Source organism: Mustelus asterias, chromosome 3 (genome assembly GCF_964213995.1).
Source record: "Mustelus asterias chromosome 3, sMusAst1.hap1.1, whole genome shotgun sequence".
NCBI classification, from domain to species: domain Eukaryota; kingdom Metazoa; phylum Chordata; class Chondrichthyes; order Carcharhiniformes; family Triakidae; genus Mustelus; species Mustelus asterias.
In genome coordinates, this window is record NC_135803.1 from 30,052,387 (window position 1) to 30,071,469 (window position 19,083).

The following is a 19,083-nucleotide window of genomic DNA, read 5'->3' on the forward strand; positions in this document are numbered from 1 at the left end:
CAAAATCTCACTAACTGTCCTGGCTGGAGACAATACACATCTCTTTAAACTGTGCTTAACCCCATCTCCACTCACATTGTCTGTACCTTTAAGACTTGATCACCTGTAAAGACTCGCATTCCAACCATTATTTTGTAAATTAAGTTTATGTCTTTATATGCCCTGTTTGTGAACAGAACTCCCACTCACCTGATGAAGGGGCAGAGCTCCAAAAGCTTGCGACTTGTGCTACCAAATAAACCTGTTGGACTTTAACCTGGTGTCGTGAGACTTCTTGCTGTGCTTGTGTCTTAACCAAGTCCTGTTTACCTGTGACGCCTGTACACTGCGACATATATTGACTCCCGTGGTGGTTTTAAAAAATAGGCTGCAGGCAGCAAAGATTCAAACAAAGAGTTTTATTGAAAGGGTGTTGTCACGACAAGCTGTTAAGATAGACTGTCCATTTGCCTGTGCAAACAGCTGATGACATCATCTGTGACATCACATGATTGGTCTCTTAAAGTGCTCCTGTTCCACTGCAAAGCTGCTGGTGAGAAAACACTAAAAATAGCACAACACTTTTCCTCACCCTTTAAATCAAAGATTCCTGACACCAATAACAGTATAATGTTAACAATTAAAATTAGCAATATGAACAATTAATAAGTAACAACAGTCAATAGGTCAGACGTTTCAGAAAGTCATTGGTCTGATAACTCTTGAAAGTTTCTTGGGAATCTATTGACACAGTGGTTAGCACTGCAGCCTCACAGCACCAGGGTCTCAGGTTCAATTCCGGCCTTGGATCATTGTCTGTGTGGAGTTTGCATATTCTCCCTGTGTCTTTGTGGGTTTGCTCCAGTTTCCTCCCATGGTCCAAAGATGTGTGGGTTAGGTTGATTGGCCATGCGAAATTGTCCATTAGCATCAGGGAGATTAGCTGGGTAAAATGTGTGGGGTTGTGGGAATAGGTCCTGGGTGGGATGTGGTTGGTGCAGGCGCAATGAGCCGAACGGCCTCCTTCTGTACTGTAGGGATTCTATGATTCTACGCTAACGTAAGAACTTGGTTTTGTTTAGCTGGTTGTTGGGGAAACAAGAAACCCTCGTGGGTTAGAGAAGACTTTAAACCATTTGGTATTTAAGACACTGACAGAATTACCAGCATTGAGTTAAATGACTCTAAATCAGATTTATACGCTGACTATGGCAAGGTCTGCAAGACACAACAGGCTACAAGATGAAGGCATGTAAAATCGCTGGCTCCAACACACCCCTCCCTGATGAGCTCAATGCATTCTATGCCCATTTTGAACAAGAGGTCAGCAAGAGCACGCTCTCCATCCCAGAGGTCTCAGATGAACCTGTATCTGAGGTCACCATTGCAGATGTCAGAGTAGCCTTCTCGAAAGCGACTGGCCCAGATGGGGTACCCGGACGAGCACTCAGATCCTGCACGGACCAGCTGGCGGGGGTATTCGCAGACATCTTCAACCTCTTTTTACAACAATCTGAGGTCCCTTTCTGCTTCAAAAAGATGACCATCATACCAGTACCAAAGAAAAACCAAGCAGCATGCCTTAATGACTATCGTCTGGTGGCTCTGACATCCATCATGAAGTGCTTCGAAAGGTTAGCCATGGCATGAATCAATTCCGGCCTCCCGGACTGCCTGGATCCACTACTGTTCGCTACCGCCGCAACAGGTCCACAGCAGATGCCATCTTCCTGGCCCAGCACTCAACCCTGGAACACCTAGACAACAAAGACACCTATGTCAGACTCCTATTTATTGACTACAGCTCAGCCTTCAACACCATTATTCCTACAAAACTCAACTCCAAACTCCGTGGCTCCTCCCTCTGCAATTGGATCCTAAACTTTCTAACTCACAGACCCCAATCAGTAAGGATAGACAACAAATCCTCCATGATCATCCTCAACACTGGTGCCCCACAAGGATGTCTCCTCAGCCTCCTGCTATAGTCCTTATACACCTGTGACTGACTGTGTGGCCAAATTCCCCTCCAACTCGATTTTCAAGTTTGCTGACGACACCACCGTAGTGGGTCAGATCTCAAACAATGACGAGACAAAGTACAGGAATGAGAGAGAATCTGGTGAACTGGTGCGACGGCAATAATCTCTCCCTCAATGTCACCAAAACAAAGGAGATTGTCATCGACTTCAGGAAATGTAGTGGAGAACATGCCCTTGTCTACATCAAAGGAGATGAAGTGGAAAGGGTCGAGCGCTTCAAGTTTTTAGGTATCCAGATCACCAACAACCTGTCCTGGTCCCCCCATGCCGACACTATAGTTAAGAAAGCCCACCAATGCCTCTACTTTCTCAGAAGACTAAGGAAATTTGGTATGTCTGCTATGACTCTCACCAACTTTTACAGATGCACCATAGAAAACATTCTTTCTGGTTGTATCACACCTTGGTATGGCTCCTGTTCTGCCCAAGACCGCAAGAAACTACAAAAGGTCGTGAATGTAGCCCAATCCATCACGCAAACTAGCCTCCCATCCATTGACTCTGTCTACACTTCCCGTTGCCTCGGAAAAGCAGCCAGCATGATTAAGGACCCCACGCACCCCGGACATACTCTCTTCCACCTTCTTCTGTCGGGAAAACGATATACAAAATCTGAGGTCATGTACCAAGCAACTCAAGAACAGCTTCTTCACTGCTGTCATCAGTCTTTTGAATGGACCTATCTCGCACTTTTTTGATTTTTTCTACACCCTAGCTATGACTGTAATACTACATTCTGCACTTTCTCCTTCTCAATGAACGGTATGCTTTATATAGCATGCAAAAAAACAATACTTTTCACTGTATACTAATACATGTGACAATAATAAATCAAATTATAAGCTAACAAGAGGATAGTTTACACATATGTGAATGCAGTAAGAGATTCAAACAAATGATTATGATTTAAATGCATATTTTTATATTTTAAATGTATTATCTGTATTTTTATAATTGCCAAGAGCAAGTTGCTACAAGGCATGGCGGTGTGGGGACTTTCAGACAGAACCACATTCTTAGGAAACAATGAAACCTCAGAATGTGCAAATTCTTATCAACAAAAATTGCTAGCAGTAAGGTTCTCAGGGCAGCTTATGAATAGAGTTAATTCACTATCCAGTTAAGACTGTGCCTTCTCAGACATGAGAATGTGTATTCGACTGGTAGGAATATTTGACCTCAGCATCTGGGGTTGCTAAGCAATAGAGGAAGTTGAGTTAACAATAGGGAGAGGAAGCATCCAGATTCCATGGACCAATGAAATACCATCATGTCAGAGGGTAAAATGCAATTGGCTAAAGTATGACAGATGTTATTAATAATTTAAGTGCATCGAAGATGATTGATTCAAAGCTAATGAAAGGTGGGAGAATTTCATAAGAAAAATGTATAATTGATCTATCCTAAACTGTTTATGTCAGAGTTTATTGGAGATGTCAGGCTGCTGTATGTCTGGAGGGGCCTAGGACTCGTCGATAATCTCTCCCTGTGACTTACTGGTCAAATAAAAGATACATCTTTAAACTGGGACACTGGCTTTCGTGAGTCTTTGTACTGGTTGACATTTCGGCGATACCCGGCCACCTCACAAACCCGCTAACAGTGGTTTTCACAAAACCAGGATAAATTAGCAGGGTAAATGCATGGGGTTGCGGGAATAGGGCCTGGGTGGGATTGTAATTGGTACAGACTTGTTGGGCTGAGTGGCCTCCCTCTGAACTGAAGGGATTCTATGATAACAGTTGAGCCCCGCACGAGACAGCAGGGATGTATGGCTTCCAACAAGGGTTGAACTGTGCAGTTTTGGCAACTCGGGGCAGTGCAGCAACATCCAAGTGTGTTCAACCTATATCTTAAGAGATTTGTTGAAACAAATGATTAAAAGGGTTAGAAGTACTATTGAAGTAAGAGGAGAAATTACAGGAGGTTGGCCATGAGCCAAAGGTCTATTAAATCTATAAATGCTGTGTTCGGAAATGGCAGACAACTGTGCACCACGGATCTCACTGGGGAACAGAAAACTCAGATTTCTTCTCTGATGAAACAATGCTCACCCCAAGAGGACAAACTGAGCTCAGAAGCCAATACAACAGGAAGAAAGAAGACTTTCAGTTCCAGATTGCGGACATTAAGCAAAATTCCCTCATCTCAGCTGAAACAAGTTTAAAATCTTGGTAACTTCCACGTTCTAGAGAGATTTGTACTGTTCCATATGACACCAAGTTATCAATTGCTGAACAGACCCTGACAAATCAAAAATATGTTTTCACAGACCTTGGATGTCTTCCTGGTGAATATTATCTTGAAATGGATGAGAGTGTGAGACCAACTCAGTATCTTCCTAGGGTAGTTCCAGCTGCCTTCCATGTCCAGCCTGAAAAGGAAGATAGAAGAGCTTGAAAAGAAGGGAGTAATCAAGAAAGAGACCACACTCAAGATTGGATTGGAAGCATAATGGAGAACTGAATTGTGCAAAGATCCAAAGGACCTCAACAAAACTTTGAAGAGATCTCACTACTCCATGCCAACCGTAGAAGAAATTATGTTACAACTTGTCAAGGCAAAGGTCTTTACTGTCCTAGAAAGTTGGAGAGCTGGTCAGGATACAAACATTCAACAAGCTTAACAGAAGTCAGTCCACAACTTGGGATCCGTGTAGAGAAGTTGTCACCTTGATCGTACATGATGAAAGTGAATGACCAGCCCTAACATTGCAACTGTAAACATCAATGTGGGACCAGAGAAACCTCTTTTTCACAGCAGATTTGATTTTGCCAATCATTGCAATGGATCAGCAGCAACATTTACCACAGCCACAACACTCGCCATGGTAACAACATTCCCTGGGGAGGCAGTGACATCCCAGGAACTAGCAGACACCAGTTGAACACCCAACAACAACTCACATGTATGCCATTAGAAATCCTGAGCTCTCTTTAAGAATATGAATGTAATGTGTGTGTGGGGACAGATGAAATTGGAACAGACTAGAAAGAACAGTTTTTTGTTCATGCATGATCATTTTTTATGGGCTATGTATGTTGAGTAACTTGCAAATGGTAGGACATGCAATTTCTTTTCTTTTTAGGAAAAGAGATGTTTGGTAAATACCTTTATACACAGTGGCTATTATCATACTCGTGTGACCTTTGATGTAATTTAACATAAACTTGGCCTTGGGTAGTACCCATTTTCCACATCACATGAGCCATTCTATTCATTTAAGTGTGTTTGCAAACTTGTATTTTTTATTCATTCATGGAGCATGGCGTTGCTGGCTGGCCAGCATTTATTGCCAATCCCGATTTGCCCTTGGAGGGCAGTTGAGAGTCAACACATTGCTGTAGTTCTGGAGTCACATGTAGTCCAGACCAGGTGAGGATGGCAGATTTCCTTCCCTAAAGGACATTAGCGAACCAGATAAGTTTTTGCAACAATGGACAGTGGTTTCATGGACATCAGTACATTCTTAATTTCAGATGTTTTTTCATTGAATTTAAATTCCACCATCTGCCATGGTGGGATTGTAACCCGGCTCCCCAGAACGTTAGCTGAGTTTCTGGTCTAATAGTCTTATCGATAATACCACTCGTGCATCTCCTCCCCTCATTTTCTCACTTTAAGGAAAAACACATTGACCTGACACTGGTGTTCTCCAGGAGTTCCCAAAGCTGCCTTTTAAAACATGATGTGGAGATGCGAGCGTTGGACTGGGGTAAGCACAGTAAGTCTCACAACACCAGGTTAAAGTCCAACAGGTTTATTTGGTAGCGCAAGCCACAAGCTTTCGGAATGCTGCTCATTCGTCAGATAAGTGGGAGTTCTGTTCTCGGCCTTTTGGCTAAGATCAAGTGTAGTTATGCGGATGCTGCACTTGGTGGAGGTCATTGGGTTGCACTTAAGCTTCATATGTTTCATATGAAGCAATTTTTAAAAGCGGTATCTCGGCCTTTTGGCTAAGATGCAAATGAGATCAAGCCTTGGAGGAGGAATTCTCTGCCTGCTCCAATCAGCTTGGCTCATGTAGATCAGGCCCAGGACAGGGTAAATGGTCGCTTGCCCTGTCTTGTCAGCTTGGATCGGGAATGTCTCAACTTGTTGAGACTCTGAATTGGACTTGATTTGATTGAATTGGAAAAGTATTAAAAAAAACAGGGCATATAAAGACACAAACTCAATTTACAAAATAATGGTTGGAATGCGAGTCTTTACAGGTGATCAAGTCTTAAAGGTACAGACTATGTGAGTGGAGAGAGGGTTAAGCACAGGTTAAAGAGGTGTGTATTGTCTCCAGCCAGGACAGTTAGTGAGATTTTGCAAGCCCAAGCAGAACCCCAGTCTTCCTTTCTGTAATCCTATAATCGACCTGCTTCCCTCGCATTGACGAGTGGGAATGCGATACAAAACATGTCCATGGTGACGTCTTCTGACCTTTTATACGTGAGGTTGCGTGATGAGGTAGCCGCTGGACGTAAACGTAACGGCGGGTGGGAAGCCGGAGGGACGGTCGCCATGAACCAGAATGTGGCGGCAGTGGGAGACACCTGGCCTGACAAGCTCGACATGTCTCTCGGTAAGTGGAATGGCTTGCGGACCTTGTAACTCCGCCCTGGGGCAATTTGGCTCGAGGAGAAGGGGATTGACATCCGACACGGGTGAAACATGAGAGCATCAAGGCCGTGGCCTGGGCAGCCTCGGGGACCCGGGACAACATGGAGCTGGCTATTAGTGGCCGAGGGTGGACGGTGTGGTGGATAATGAGCGTGGCGAGATGAGGGCTCAATCCGCTGAAACTTTAAATGTTACTGAGGATTTATGTAGTGGCAGGCAGAACTCCAGTCTTTCTGTAATCCTATAATCGACCTGTTTCCCTCGCATTGATTAATGGGAACGGGAGTGTGTTACAAACGATTTGAAATATAACCTATTAAACGTGATCCAATAAAACTCTACCTTTATGTTTAAATGTAAGGAATTCATAACTAACAACACTAAGTGTCTGATCCTATTAATGTCCCACCCAACCCCCCCCCCCTACCTCAAAGCTGCTTATGTTATTTTTTGAAAATGAATTGGAAGAATTGACATGGTCAATAGCTTTTGCCTATTAAGTTGGTGAAAATTATGGCCATGACAGTCACGTTTACAGCCCTGGCTTACTTTTGTCGGTTCCACAGTGCAAGAAGTGATTGTCGCAACCTTAAGTGTATGGAACAGTAAAATATAAATAGAAGTGAGAATAGGCAATGTGGCCCTTTGAGCCTGATATTGAAGATAAGTAAGATATTGAACCATTTAAGACCATCCTCAAAGCTCAAAAACTCGCAACCTCAGCCTTGATTGTACTTGATGCCTGAGTACCAACAGCTCTGTAAGGTATTGAATTCCAAAGGTTCACCTGAATGAAGAATATTTTCTCCATTTCACTGTTAAATAAGATTCTCTTATCTTGATACAATGCCCTGTAGCTCTCGATTCTCCAGCCATGGGAAACAGCTTCACAACATCTATGCTGTCAAGCTCTTGGAATTTTGTTTTCGTGAGATCGCCTCTCATTCTTCTAAAGCTCCTCATCCCAAAATCAATCTAGGGGACATTTGATGCACTCTTTTCCCCCCGCCGTAAGGCAAGCATAGTCGTCCTTTAGTTTAGAGATCAAAACTACAATACTCCAGGTATTTTCTTTGAGGTCCTGTACACTTGAGGCAAGGCTTCTTTACTCCAGCCTCCTTGCAATAAAGGCCAACATATCATTTGCTTTTCTAATTATTTCCTGTGCCTGCATGTTAACGTTGTTTCCTGCACAAGGCCAATCAAATCCATCTGAACAACATTGAATATTTTCTCACTATCAAGATCCTGAGGGATGTGGACAGGATAAATAATGAAAAACCACTCCCATTCAAGAAAGCATCAGGAACTAGACGACACAAATTACAAATAATTGGCACAGTAAGTAGTCTCTCAACACCAGGTTAAAGTCCAACAGGTTTATTTGGTCGCACGAGCTTTTGGAGTGAGTGCAGGATTTGGTTCACAAACAGGGCATATATGGACACTAACTCAATTACAAGGTAATGGTTGGAATGCGAGTCTTAACAGGTAATCAAAGGCATTCAGCCTCTGATCTTCGCGTAAGCGTTCTCCAAGGCAGAGTTCACAACACACGACAACACAAAATCGCTGAGCAGAAACTGATAGCCAAGTTCCGCACACGAGGACAGCCTCAACCGGGATCTTAGGCTCATGTCACACCATCTGCAACCCCCGGGTCTCCCCTTGGGAAACTTCCTTTCCCATCTAGCCATGTATTATCAGCAAACATAGATATATTAGATATATCCTCGATCTAAGCCATTAATATAAGTTATAAATACCCTCGCCCAAGCATTGACCGTTCATTGCAATGCTCCATTACTAATAACCTGAAAATGAGAATGAATAACCTATCCCAACCTGAAAATGACTCATTTATTGCTACTGTTTGCTACATTTCTCCATGCTAATATATAAACTCCCATTACTTTCTATGCTTGCAAATATTGCTTCAAATAGCACGTGCAATATATTGTTGCTTGTTTGACAAGGTTGTGGCTATGGAGGTGAAGCATGACTACAGCAGGATTTTACTAATTCAGGAAACCAAAGGTAGTTTCAAGGGATTTATATTTGTATGGGTAAACATACCTAAAACTATACCTTATTTCTAATTTAATGTTTCTGTACCTGGGAGGGAGTTGTGGTTGGATTTCATGTTGAGTTTGTATGTGTGGGGGTTAGTTTCAGTTCCACCTGAGATACTATTGTGTTTAGAGAGCTACGTTGCTTAACAGCTAGAGGAGTGCTATTAGGGGAGCAGAAGCTTGCTTTGTTCATTAGTTTGAGCTGAAAGCTAGAGGCAGTTGGAGACAGAAAATGAAGCAGTGAACAACTTTCTCTCAGCTCTGCTAGGGGAAGCTAAAGAGGAACCAGCTGTTTTAGCTTTACTGTAAGAAAAACCCCACAATGGAGAAATGGTTTAGACAAGTGTAGCTAAAGATATAAAAGCAACTAGTTAAGCTAGAGAAATTAAGAAGTTTCTAGAAATTCTGGAGATAAAGGGAATAAAGAAGAAACTTGGAAAGAGAACACAAAGCTGAGAAGAAATTGGTGGGTATATTAGAGAAAGGTTTTTTAAAAGTAATCCTAAAGTTTGAAATGTCTGACCATAGTCTATAAATAAATTAAGTATTGACTGGGTAGCAGAATTGGTGTAACAGTGAAAACCTGAATGGGTTAATCCAAAATCGTGGCACAGACATGCTGCTAAAAGTGGAGCACACTTGCTGGACAAATGGGTCTTTCAGAAAATGTGACCTGGATTTTTGGAATGTGGATTGCCAAGTGAATGTATTGCGACAAGGGAAGACGTTAAAGTGTATTTTGGGAATGGAGTTTGGCAACTCATATCATCTGAGGGATGCTGAGGAAGAATCGCAAACACTTTCTGTGCTAATGAGACCATTGTTGCTTCAAATAGACTGTGTCATCTGTGTTAATCTTCAAACCTGTGTGCATTTTCACACTTGTGAGCTTTGACAAAAGGTCATCTGGACTCGAAATGTCAGCTCTTTTCTCTTTACTGATGCTGCCAGACCTGCTGAGATTTTCCAGCATTTTCTCTTTTGGTTTCAGATTCCAGCATCCACAGTAACTTGCTTTTTAACTGTGTATTTGTTAGGGTAAAGGAGGAGTATAGGAGTATTGTATTATCCATTTTTTCATGTTTAATAAATGTTTTTTCTTGTTAAAACTAATTAGCAGTCCTGTGACTCTGTTCCTCCGCGTTTGATTTTTTAAAAAGTACACGTTACAGTATTTTGAGCTAGGATTCCATTCTGGGATCTTGCTGTCCAGTTATAACATCAAATGGGATCGTAACACTGTGCTTCATTACTGCTTAATTTCTTAAGGGTACTCTCCCAGACTAAAGCCTCATTTAGACTTGAACAGCTCCCTTTTTATTATATGCTGCAAACAAATATGAATTTTTGTGATTTTGCAAGTTTAAATAGAAGACATTGCGCAGCTCCCAATTTTTCTTAATATGAATCCTTGCAACAATGTTGCCTTGCAAGGTTTTTCAGTGTCCCGCTTCTTTAAGATTTCTCACTGACTACGTTTGCAAATTGTTCTCCACTCTGATGTACAAGTTGCTTTATGGCAGGACTGCACATTTAAGCATTGTGAATGTTTGTTGTTACATTGGGTAAGCACAAAATACTTTAACTCATGAGGGTATATTTTGTGTATTTGGATCAGACACTTGATATTATCTTGGCTGGTCCAGTTAGTTATGTAAACAGTAGTAATACCTGTAACCCAATGACCAGTTAGCTGAATCAAATGTATTTTGAGGCTGTTGCTCTTGTTTATTGCAGGTCAGTTTTCTTTTCCCACAAGTCATGAGCATTAAATTTAGCAGTACTCCATTGTACAACAATGGGCGGCATGTTGGCACAGTGGCCTCACAGCGCCAGAGACCTGGGTTCAGTTCCAGCTGCCTCACAGCGCCGGAGACCCGGATTCGATTCCAGCCTCGGGTGATTCTCTGTGTGAAGTTTGTATGTTCTCCCTGTGTCTGCATGGGTTTCCTCCGGGTGCTCCGCTTTCCTCCCACACTCCAAAGATGTTAGATTTTATCAGGTTAGATTTATAGGCTGTGCTAAATTGACCATTAGTGTCGGGGGGGGGGATTAGCAAGGTAAATAAGTGGAATAGGGTCTGGGTGGGATTGTTGTTGGTGCAGGCTCGATGGGCCACATGGCCTCCTGCACTGTAGGGATTCTATTCTATGAATAATATTGCAGCATTAAATTGTGTGCAAGTGCGATTGTTTTATTAACTGGTTAGGCTGCCTAACTAGCTCTAACATTCCATTGCATCTGGGATATAAGAACTGGATTTTGTGTCAGTATTATCACAAAAAAGGAGCAAGCCTTTCACCACCTTGAGTCTAATCTGCCTGTTGATTAGATCATGACCGATCTGAACCCCAATTCCATTTACCACTGTTTCTCTGTATCCAAAGGGCCCCCATCGATTGTGATCTCAAAAGTTCCATTGTTCCTTTTGGAGGGTTCACACTTCTGCAAACCAAAACATTCAGTGCTTAAGGGCAAGCAAGAATTGTCCCGCAAATGTTCAACCTACTTTTTGTCCCCAGAGGTGCCCCAACACCTGTTCTGAGGCTCCTTTTTTCACTCTGGAATGCCATGTATGTGCTTTTTGAAAATTAAGAGAATTCTTCCAAGTCAGCTCATACTGTTTTGAAGCATATTAATATTACATCAGCTTTGAAATGAAAGCAACATTGTTCTTTGAACAGCTCTCAATGGCTGTGAGATGCTCTATTGTTTTCACTGGCCATTTGATTTAGTGGAGAGGACCAAAGATGGGTGTTACATAACACTTGGATACAATACCACTCTGAATTAGTAATGACTCAGAGTTCAGTCACACATTTTAGGCTTTTTAAACCAGTTCAGAAAGGTTTCAGTAGTCCTTCATGACAAGTCAATAAGCCTCCCTTAGGTAAGGTAGGGATGGCATTAAACATGAAATTAGAGATGAATGTAGCCAGGGTGCTACAGTAACAATGGGTGATTTTTTTAATCCACAGTAACACTACTGTCACCGATGAATTCCTGGAGTGTGAATGAGATTTTTTTTATACAAGTATGTCGAGGAACTAACTGGGTAACATGCTATCCTGGATTTGGTATTATGTAATGAGAAGGGGGTTAATTAATAACCTTGTTGTGGGGTTCTTTAGGGAATAGTGACCACAGCATGATAGAATTTTTCATTAGGATGGAAAGTGAAGTGCAATCTAAAACCATGGTCTTAAATCTAAACAAAGAAAACTGCGAAGGTGTGAGTTGGCTAAGATAGATTGGGGAACTTAGTTAAGAGGTATGACAGTGGATAGACATTGACTAATATTTAAGGAACGAATGTATGTGTTGCATTCCTTTTTGGCGCAGAATCACAACTAAAAAGGGGCCAAATCATGGCTTACAAAAGAAATGAAGAATATGATGAGATCCAAAGAGAAGTCATATAGAACATAGAACAGTACAGCACAGAACAGGCCCTTCGGCTCACGATGTTGTGCCGAGCTTTGTCTGAAACCCAGATCAAGCTATTTCCTCCCTATCATCCCGAAGTACTCCATGTGCCTATCCAATAGCTTCTTAAATAGTTTCTGACTACACTATCCCTGCAGGCAGTCCATTCCATACCCCAACCACTCTCTGCGTAAAGAACCTACCTTGGACATCCTTCCTATATCTCCCACCATGAACCCTATAGTTATGCCCCCTAGTTACCACTCCATTCACCCGAGGAAATAGTCTTTGAACGTTCACTCTATCTATCCCCCTCATCATCTTATAAACCTCTATCAAGTCTCCTCTCAACCTCCTCCGCTCCAAAGAGAAAAGCCCAAGTTCCCTCAACCTTTCCTCATAAGACCTACCCTCCAAACCAGGCAGCATCCTGGTAAATCTCCTTTGCACTCTTTCCAATGTCTCCACATCCTTCTTGTAGTGAGGTGACCAGAACTGCACACAATATTCCAAATGTGGTCTCACCAAGGTCCTGTACAGTTGCAGCATAACCCCACGGCTCTTAAACTCAAACCCCCGTTAATGAACGCCAACACACTATAGGCCTTCTTCACGGCTCTATCCACTTGAGTGGCAACCTTCAGAGATCTATGGATATGAACCCCAAGATCTCTCTGTTCCTCCACATTCTTCAGAACCCTACCTAATATAGTTGCTGGAAAAAGTAGCGAGCACCAAGATTGGAAGCAGTTTAGAATTCAGCAAAGGAGGATCAAGAGTTTGATTAAGCGGGAGAAATGGAATATAAGTGTATACTTGCAAGTAACATAAAAGCGGTCTGTAACAGCTTCTGTAAGTATATAAAAAATATTAGTGAAGACAAATGTAGGTCCCTCACAGTCCAAAATAGGAGAATTTACAATAGAAAACAAAGAAAGCTAGGGTGTTCCAAATCACAGAAGGGAAGCTTGGAATGCTGTTTCTTCATTCTAGTTTTGCAATTTGGGATAATATGAGAAAGATATGAAGGCTAGTGAAGAATGTTCCAAACTTGTAGTAATATTAAATAAAAATATATGTTTATTAAATAGTAAAACACACAACTAAGGCAACTAAAAACATACTTTCCTACCTTAATAGCTATACACAATACCTTTACGTTGACCCAGTTCCAAATCCCTCTTTTCCTAACCTTGGTGCTAAATCTCCCGAAACAATATCCCATTGGTTTCAAAACTGTAACCAAAACCCAGTAATAGTTAGCACATTCGGTACTTGCATTTCCTGTGGGGTTGCTTCTGGCTTAGAATAGAAACAAATGGCTTCTCAAACAAGATTTCTCCAGGCACTTGGATTCTGCAATCTGAAGCAAAACCAGAAATGCTAGACATCTCAGCAACTCCAACAGCATCTATAGAGAGAAGCTAAAGCTAACATTTCACATTCTTCTCCACATCCACCCCATTTTTTCTTTCTCTCAATCTATTTTCATTTCTTCCATTGATTCATTTCCATTCCTTTTTTATCCTGCTTTCCATCATTTTTCCCTAACCCATGCCCCATTAGAGCCATCTGTTACCTGTTCCAGGTTGTCCTTTTTCGCACTGCTTACCTTTGTTCTACCATTGACGCATTCTGATCTCTTAATGTACCACTATCAGCCGCCTTCTTAGCCATGATCACCACCATTGACGTTGACTGCGTCCTTTCACCCATAACATCTTTCCTAGCCTCTACCTATCCCCCCATATGACTCTACCCACCCCCTCACAAAACAGTATAAATCTCATCCTATTTCTAGTTTTTTTGGCTCTGATGAAGTTACCCAGACTTAAAACATTACCTCTGTTCTCTCTTCACAGATGCTGATAGGCCTGAAATTTTCCAGCATTTTCTGTTTTTGTTTCTCCAGTGTTAGGGTATCAGAGCAGAAACTCTAATATATGTTATGAAGCCCAGCTAGACCCCAACTGTTTAAGCCCAACAGAGATGGACAAAGGCACCTCTTGCTTCTTTCAGAACCAAGCAGAAATTGCCTGCTTTTTTCCCCCTAAGTGTAGCTGTGCCCATTAACACAAGACTATCTCTTGTCAATTAAATTAATCAAACCCCTACTTTCAAACCCCAGGGGAAAGAACAAAATAAATAAAAATGCATTTACTCTGATTAAAACAAACACCTTATTAGCTAAGATCAAGTATTAGTCTATACTCTCAGCATGTAAGCTGCCTGGTGCAGACAAATCGGCACTGTGTAAATAGCTGAATTTTAAACATACCCCTTACAAGAAACATATAAATACATTTCTTAAAGGCACAGTATTGTCACACAAGGCAAGGTTTGTTTGGGTATTTGGGATGAACATAGCTTCCAGCTGTGTGTGGCTATGATCTTGGAATAATTATGGGATGAACTTTGCCACTGACAGCTGCCTTTTCTTTTTGATTTTTGTCTTAATAGCTACCTTTCGAAGTTTCTCTTAATTACATTTCTTACATGAGCTCACCCTTTAAAAATGTAAGTGTGAAATTTACCTTCATCTTCTCCTTTAAACTTTTACCGTAACTCCTGAAATAATGACCCATTGTTATCGATTGCCTTAGGTAAACATCTGTTAACAGTGTTGCCAGGCCAATCCACTTCTCATAGACCTCAATTTTTCACCCCAGCCAACCAGTCTTCCTAACCAGTTTCCATTTGAAAATAGTTTGTTCTCGTTTAATCATACACCTACCAGAATACATTCCCAATTATTTGATTCCTTAATTTGCATTTTATCACTACTTCTTAACATTAAACAATACTTTGGTTAGCTTACCAGAAAGGTAAATGAACCAATGGTCTAGTGCAAAAGAGGAATTTAAGGAAATTGGTATTACTGAAAGAATAGTGGTGGGGTTATTAATGGGACTGAAAGCCGAGAAATCCCCATGGCCTGATAATCAACATCCTTATACCGTTTATTTATTCACAAGTAAGGCTTACATTAATAATGAAATTACTGTGTAATTCCCCTAGTCGTCACACTCCGGCGCTTGTTCGGGTCAATGCACCTAACCAGCAAATCTTTCAGACTGTGGGAGGAAACCAGAGCACCCGGAGGAAACCCACGCAGACATGGGGAGAACGTGCAAACTCCACACAGACAGTGACCCAAGCCGGGAATCGAACCTGGGTCCCTGGTGCTGTGAGGCAGCAGTGCTAATCACTGTGCCACCGTGCCGTCCACCCCTCAATTTTATAAAAGAATAAAACGGAATTACAGGCTGGTTAGCCTAACATCAGTAGTTGGGAAAATGCTTGAGTCTATAGTAAAGGATGTAATGATAGGATACTTAGAAAATAGCAAGAGGATGAGACAGAGTCAAGATGGATTTATGAAAGGATATCATGTTTGACAAACCTGGAGTTTTTTGAGGACGTAATTAGTGGAACAGATGGAGGTGAACCAGTGAATGTGATGTATTTGGATTTTCAGAAAACCTTTGATGAAGTCCCACATAAGAGGTTAGTGTGCAAAATTAAAGCGCTTAGGATTGGGGTTAATCTGCTGGCACGGATTGGGAATTAGTTAGTAGACAGGAAACAGTACAGCACAGGAAACAGGCCCTTTGGCCCTCCAATAACAGTAGGAATAAATGGGTCTTTTTTGAAGTGGCAGACAGTGACTTGTGGAGTCCTGCAGGGATAAGGGCCCCAGCTAGTCACAATAGACATGTGATTTGGATGAGGGAACCAAATGTAACATTTCCAAAGTTGCTGATGACATGAAACTTGGTGGGAATTTGAGTGGGGAGGATGGTGATAAGGGATTTCGGGGTCAATTAGACATTGAGTGACTGGGCAAATACATGGCAGATGGATAAATGTGAAGTTATCCACTCTGGATGGAGAAAAAGAATGACAGTATTATTCATATTGTGATAGATTGGGAAATGTGGATTCTTGGGGATAAAATCCTAATAGGTTAGTGAAGATTTTAAATCATTCGACATTTAAGACACTGACAGAATTATCAGTATCGAGATAAATGATGATGAATCAGACTTAAAAGCTAACAAGGGAGCAGTTTGCACACACATGAAATGCAGAAAGAAATTTAAACAAGTGATGATGATTTTGGAATGTACTAAATTACTTTATCAATGCATTTTATAAAGAGTATTGTTTACTTAGCTAAAGGCAGATTGTTGCAAGGTGTGATGACAAAGGGTATTCGGACAGAACCACATTCTAAGGAAATAATGAAATCTTGGGACGATGTAAGTTTTATCAGCAGAGTTTCTAATGGTGGCACACTCAGGGCAACTTTATGAATAGGCTTATTTGCTGTCCAGGTAAGATGGATGCATGCCCAGACGTGGGATCATGTGTTAGTCTGACTTGACCTGGAGGGAAATTTGTGGAAATGTTAACTTTGAACTTGGTGGCCAAGCATCTAGTTACTAAGGGATATGAGATATTGAGTTAGCCAAAATGGGAAGATGCGTCCGGATTTTAAAAACAAATGAAATACCATTATACCAGAAGGTAAGTTGCAATTAGCTAGAGTATATGACAGTTATTATTGTTGATTTATGTATATTGAAGATGATTGATTCAAAACTAATGAAAGCTGCATGTATATGATACGTTTGTATAATTGATCGATCTAGAACTGTATACGTCAGAACTTATTGGAAATGTCTGGCTGTTCTACGCCTGGAGGGGCCTAGGACTCATCGATAATTTCTCCCTACAATCGTTGGTCAAATAAAATTACGTCTTTAAACTAAGACACTGGCTTTCGTGAGTCCTGGATTGCCTGAAGTTTCGGCGATTCCCACCTACCTCGCAAACCCCACAACATATAAATGTGAAGTTGCCCATCTTGGATGGAGAAACAGAGTGTTATTCAAATTGTGATAGATTGGGAAATGTGGATATACAGTGACACCTGGATGTCTTAGTACACCAATGGCTGTCAGCAAACAATTAGGAGGGCAAATGGCATGTTGGCTTTCATTGGAAGAATATTTGAATATAGGCACAAAGATGTCTTCTTGCAGCTGTGCGGGGCCCTGGGTGAGACCTGGAGTATTGTGTGCAGTTTTGGTCTCCTTTATCTAAGAAAGGATATACTTGCCATAGAGGGAGTGCAGCAAATGTTCCCAGACTGATTCTTGGAATGGTAGGTTTGTCGAATGACGAGAAATTGGCTCGACTGGTCATGTATTCACTAGAATTTAGAAGACTGAGGGGATCTAATTAAAATTCTGACAGAGCTGGACAGACAGCATGCTAGGATGTTGTTTCCTCTGGCTGCGGGGAATCTAGAACAAGGGGTCACAGTCTCAGGATACAGGGTGGTCATTTAGGACTAAGTTGAGGAGAAATTTCTTAATTCAAAGGGTGATGAACTTGTGGAATTCTGTACCACAGACGCTGTGGAGGCCAAATCACTGAATATATTGAAGAAGGAAATTGATTTCCCGACTAATGGTCTTGAGAGGTATGCAAGAGTGTAGTGTTGAGATAGAAAATCAGCCATGATTAAACTCAATGGTGGAGCAGGCTCAAAGCACCGAATGGCCTACTCCCTGCTCCAGTTTTCTATGTTATAAATCATATTGTGTGTTTTTTGAGTAACGTTACAGAGTAATGATCATTCCTTACTGTGAGGATCAAGCTGACTACTGGATATGGATGTAGTCCATTATCTGGTTTGTAGATGGGTTGGGTTGAATAAGTGGGATGTTGAACCAAATGGAAAGCAAAGTTTGAATGAGTGCCCTTTAAGAAGGGGATAAAGTCCTTTTACCCTCTAAACAAGGTAAAAAAGTTAGACAGTAATTGTTGGATAATTCACTATATCTATTAACAAGACTTTAATCCTAACATGTACAGAGCAACACACATCAGCCTTGAGTATAATCTCTTGCATGATTAAATATGATGAGCAATTCACCAAGTTTTTTCATACCTCAAGAACTCTCCCATAATTGATGTGAGAACAATTATTAATTTTAAACCTAAGATTCATCGATTTTTGTTAACCAAAGGTATTGTGGGATATGCAGCATGTTTTAAACTGCCGTGAGATGCATTTTGCTCTCTTTCCTGGACTCTTGCTGGAATATAACTCCATTGCCTCCAGACACATTGCAGTACCATGTCAAGTTGTTCTTTGTCATATGCATACCTGGACCATAAACATTAGCTGGCTATGTTTGATTTTGAGGGGTACCACAGCCAAGCCTGCGAGATTGAAAATCATGCATGAAGAGGAACTTATTGAATTGTACAAGTGGTTCCACAAGGCCAGATTAGGGCATCCGCAAGTTCCACATCCCACAATAGAATCTTCATTCTTTCAGGTAATCCTTTCCCTTCCGCCCTCCCAAACACCTGACAACCACTGTTACATGTATAGCAAAAACCAGTGGGTACATTATAACAGGAACTTCAGTGGACTGACCCTCCTCTTCCCAGTTTAGGGCGCAGGAACCATTTGCAATGTCTTGTCTGATACCCTGAGGGAGATGGACTAACTTAATGATTAAGCTGATTTGAAGGTAGATGCTGTAACTTGGTTAGTATTTGATTTATTATTTCTTTCCATTGCATATAACCCAACTTTGTGAAGCATCTTTTAACAGTTGAATTTATATTGTGTTACAACAGATGATATAATTAAACTGAATAAACAGCAGCGGAATGTAAAAAAAGTTGTGCCATTAAAGGGAAAACAGGCATTAAATGGATCTTTGCAATTCAAGATGCAGCAGAAAAGGTCAAGCAGTTGGCATGGAATCCCGCAGCGATTTGGTAAGTCTAGAACTTGTGAAGCCGCTGTTAAGTCCAGAGCATTTTTTAAATCATAAATAACCATTTCATATGGGCGGCACGGTAGCACAGTGGTTAGCACTGCTGCTTCACAGCTCCAGGGTCCCGGGTTCAATTCCCGGCTCGGG

The 19,083-nt window shown here is 41.4% G+C and overlaps 1 protein-coding gene across 2 annotated transcripts in view; it reads left to right on the plus strand.

Moving 5' to 3' along the window:
• Positions 1-6,406: 6,406 nt before the first annotated feature.
• LOC144488680 (UAP56-interacting factor-like) overlaps positions 6,407-19,083 on the plus strand; it is a 31,177-nt gene continuing 18,500 nt past the window's right edge. The window contains exons 1-2 of one of the 2 annotated variants that reach the window (XM_078206774.1): positions 6,407-6,594; positions 18,794-18,937. In XM_078206774.1, the coding sequence (XP_078062900.1) occupies positions 6,429-6,594; positions 18,794-18,937 (310 nt within the window). In that variant the 5' untranslated portion in view covers positions 6,407-6,428. The remainder of the gene's footprint in view (positions 6,595-18,793; positions 18,938-19,083) is intronic. The other variant, XM_078206780.1, reaches the window with a different exon arrangement.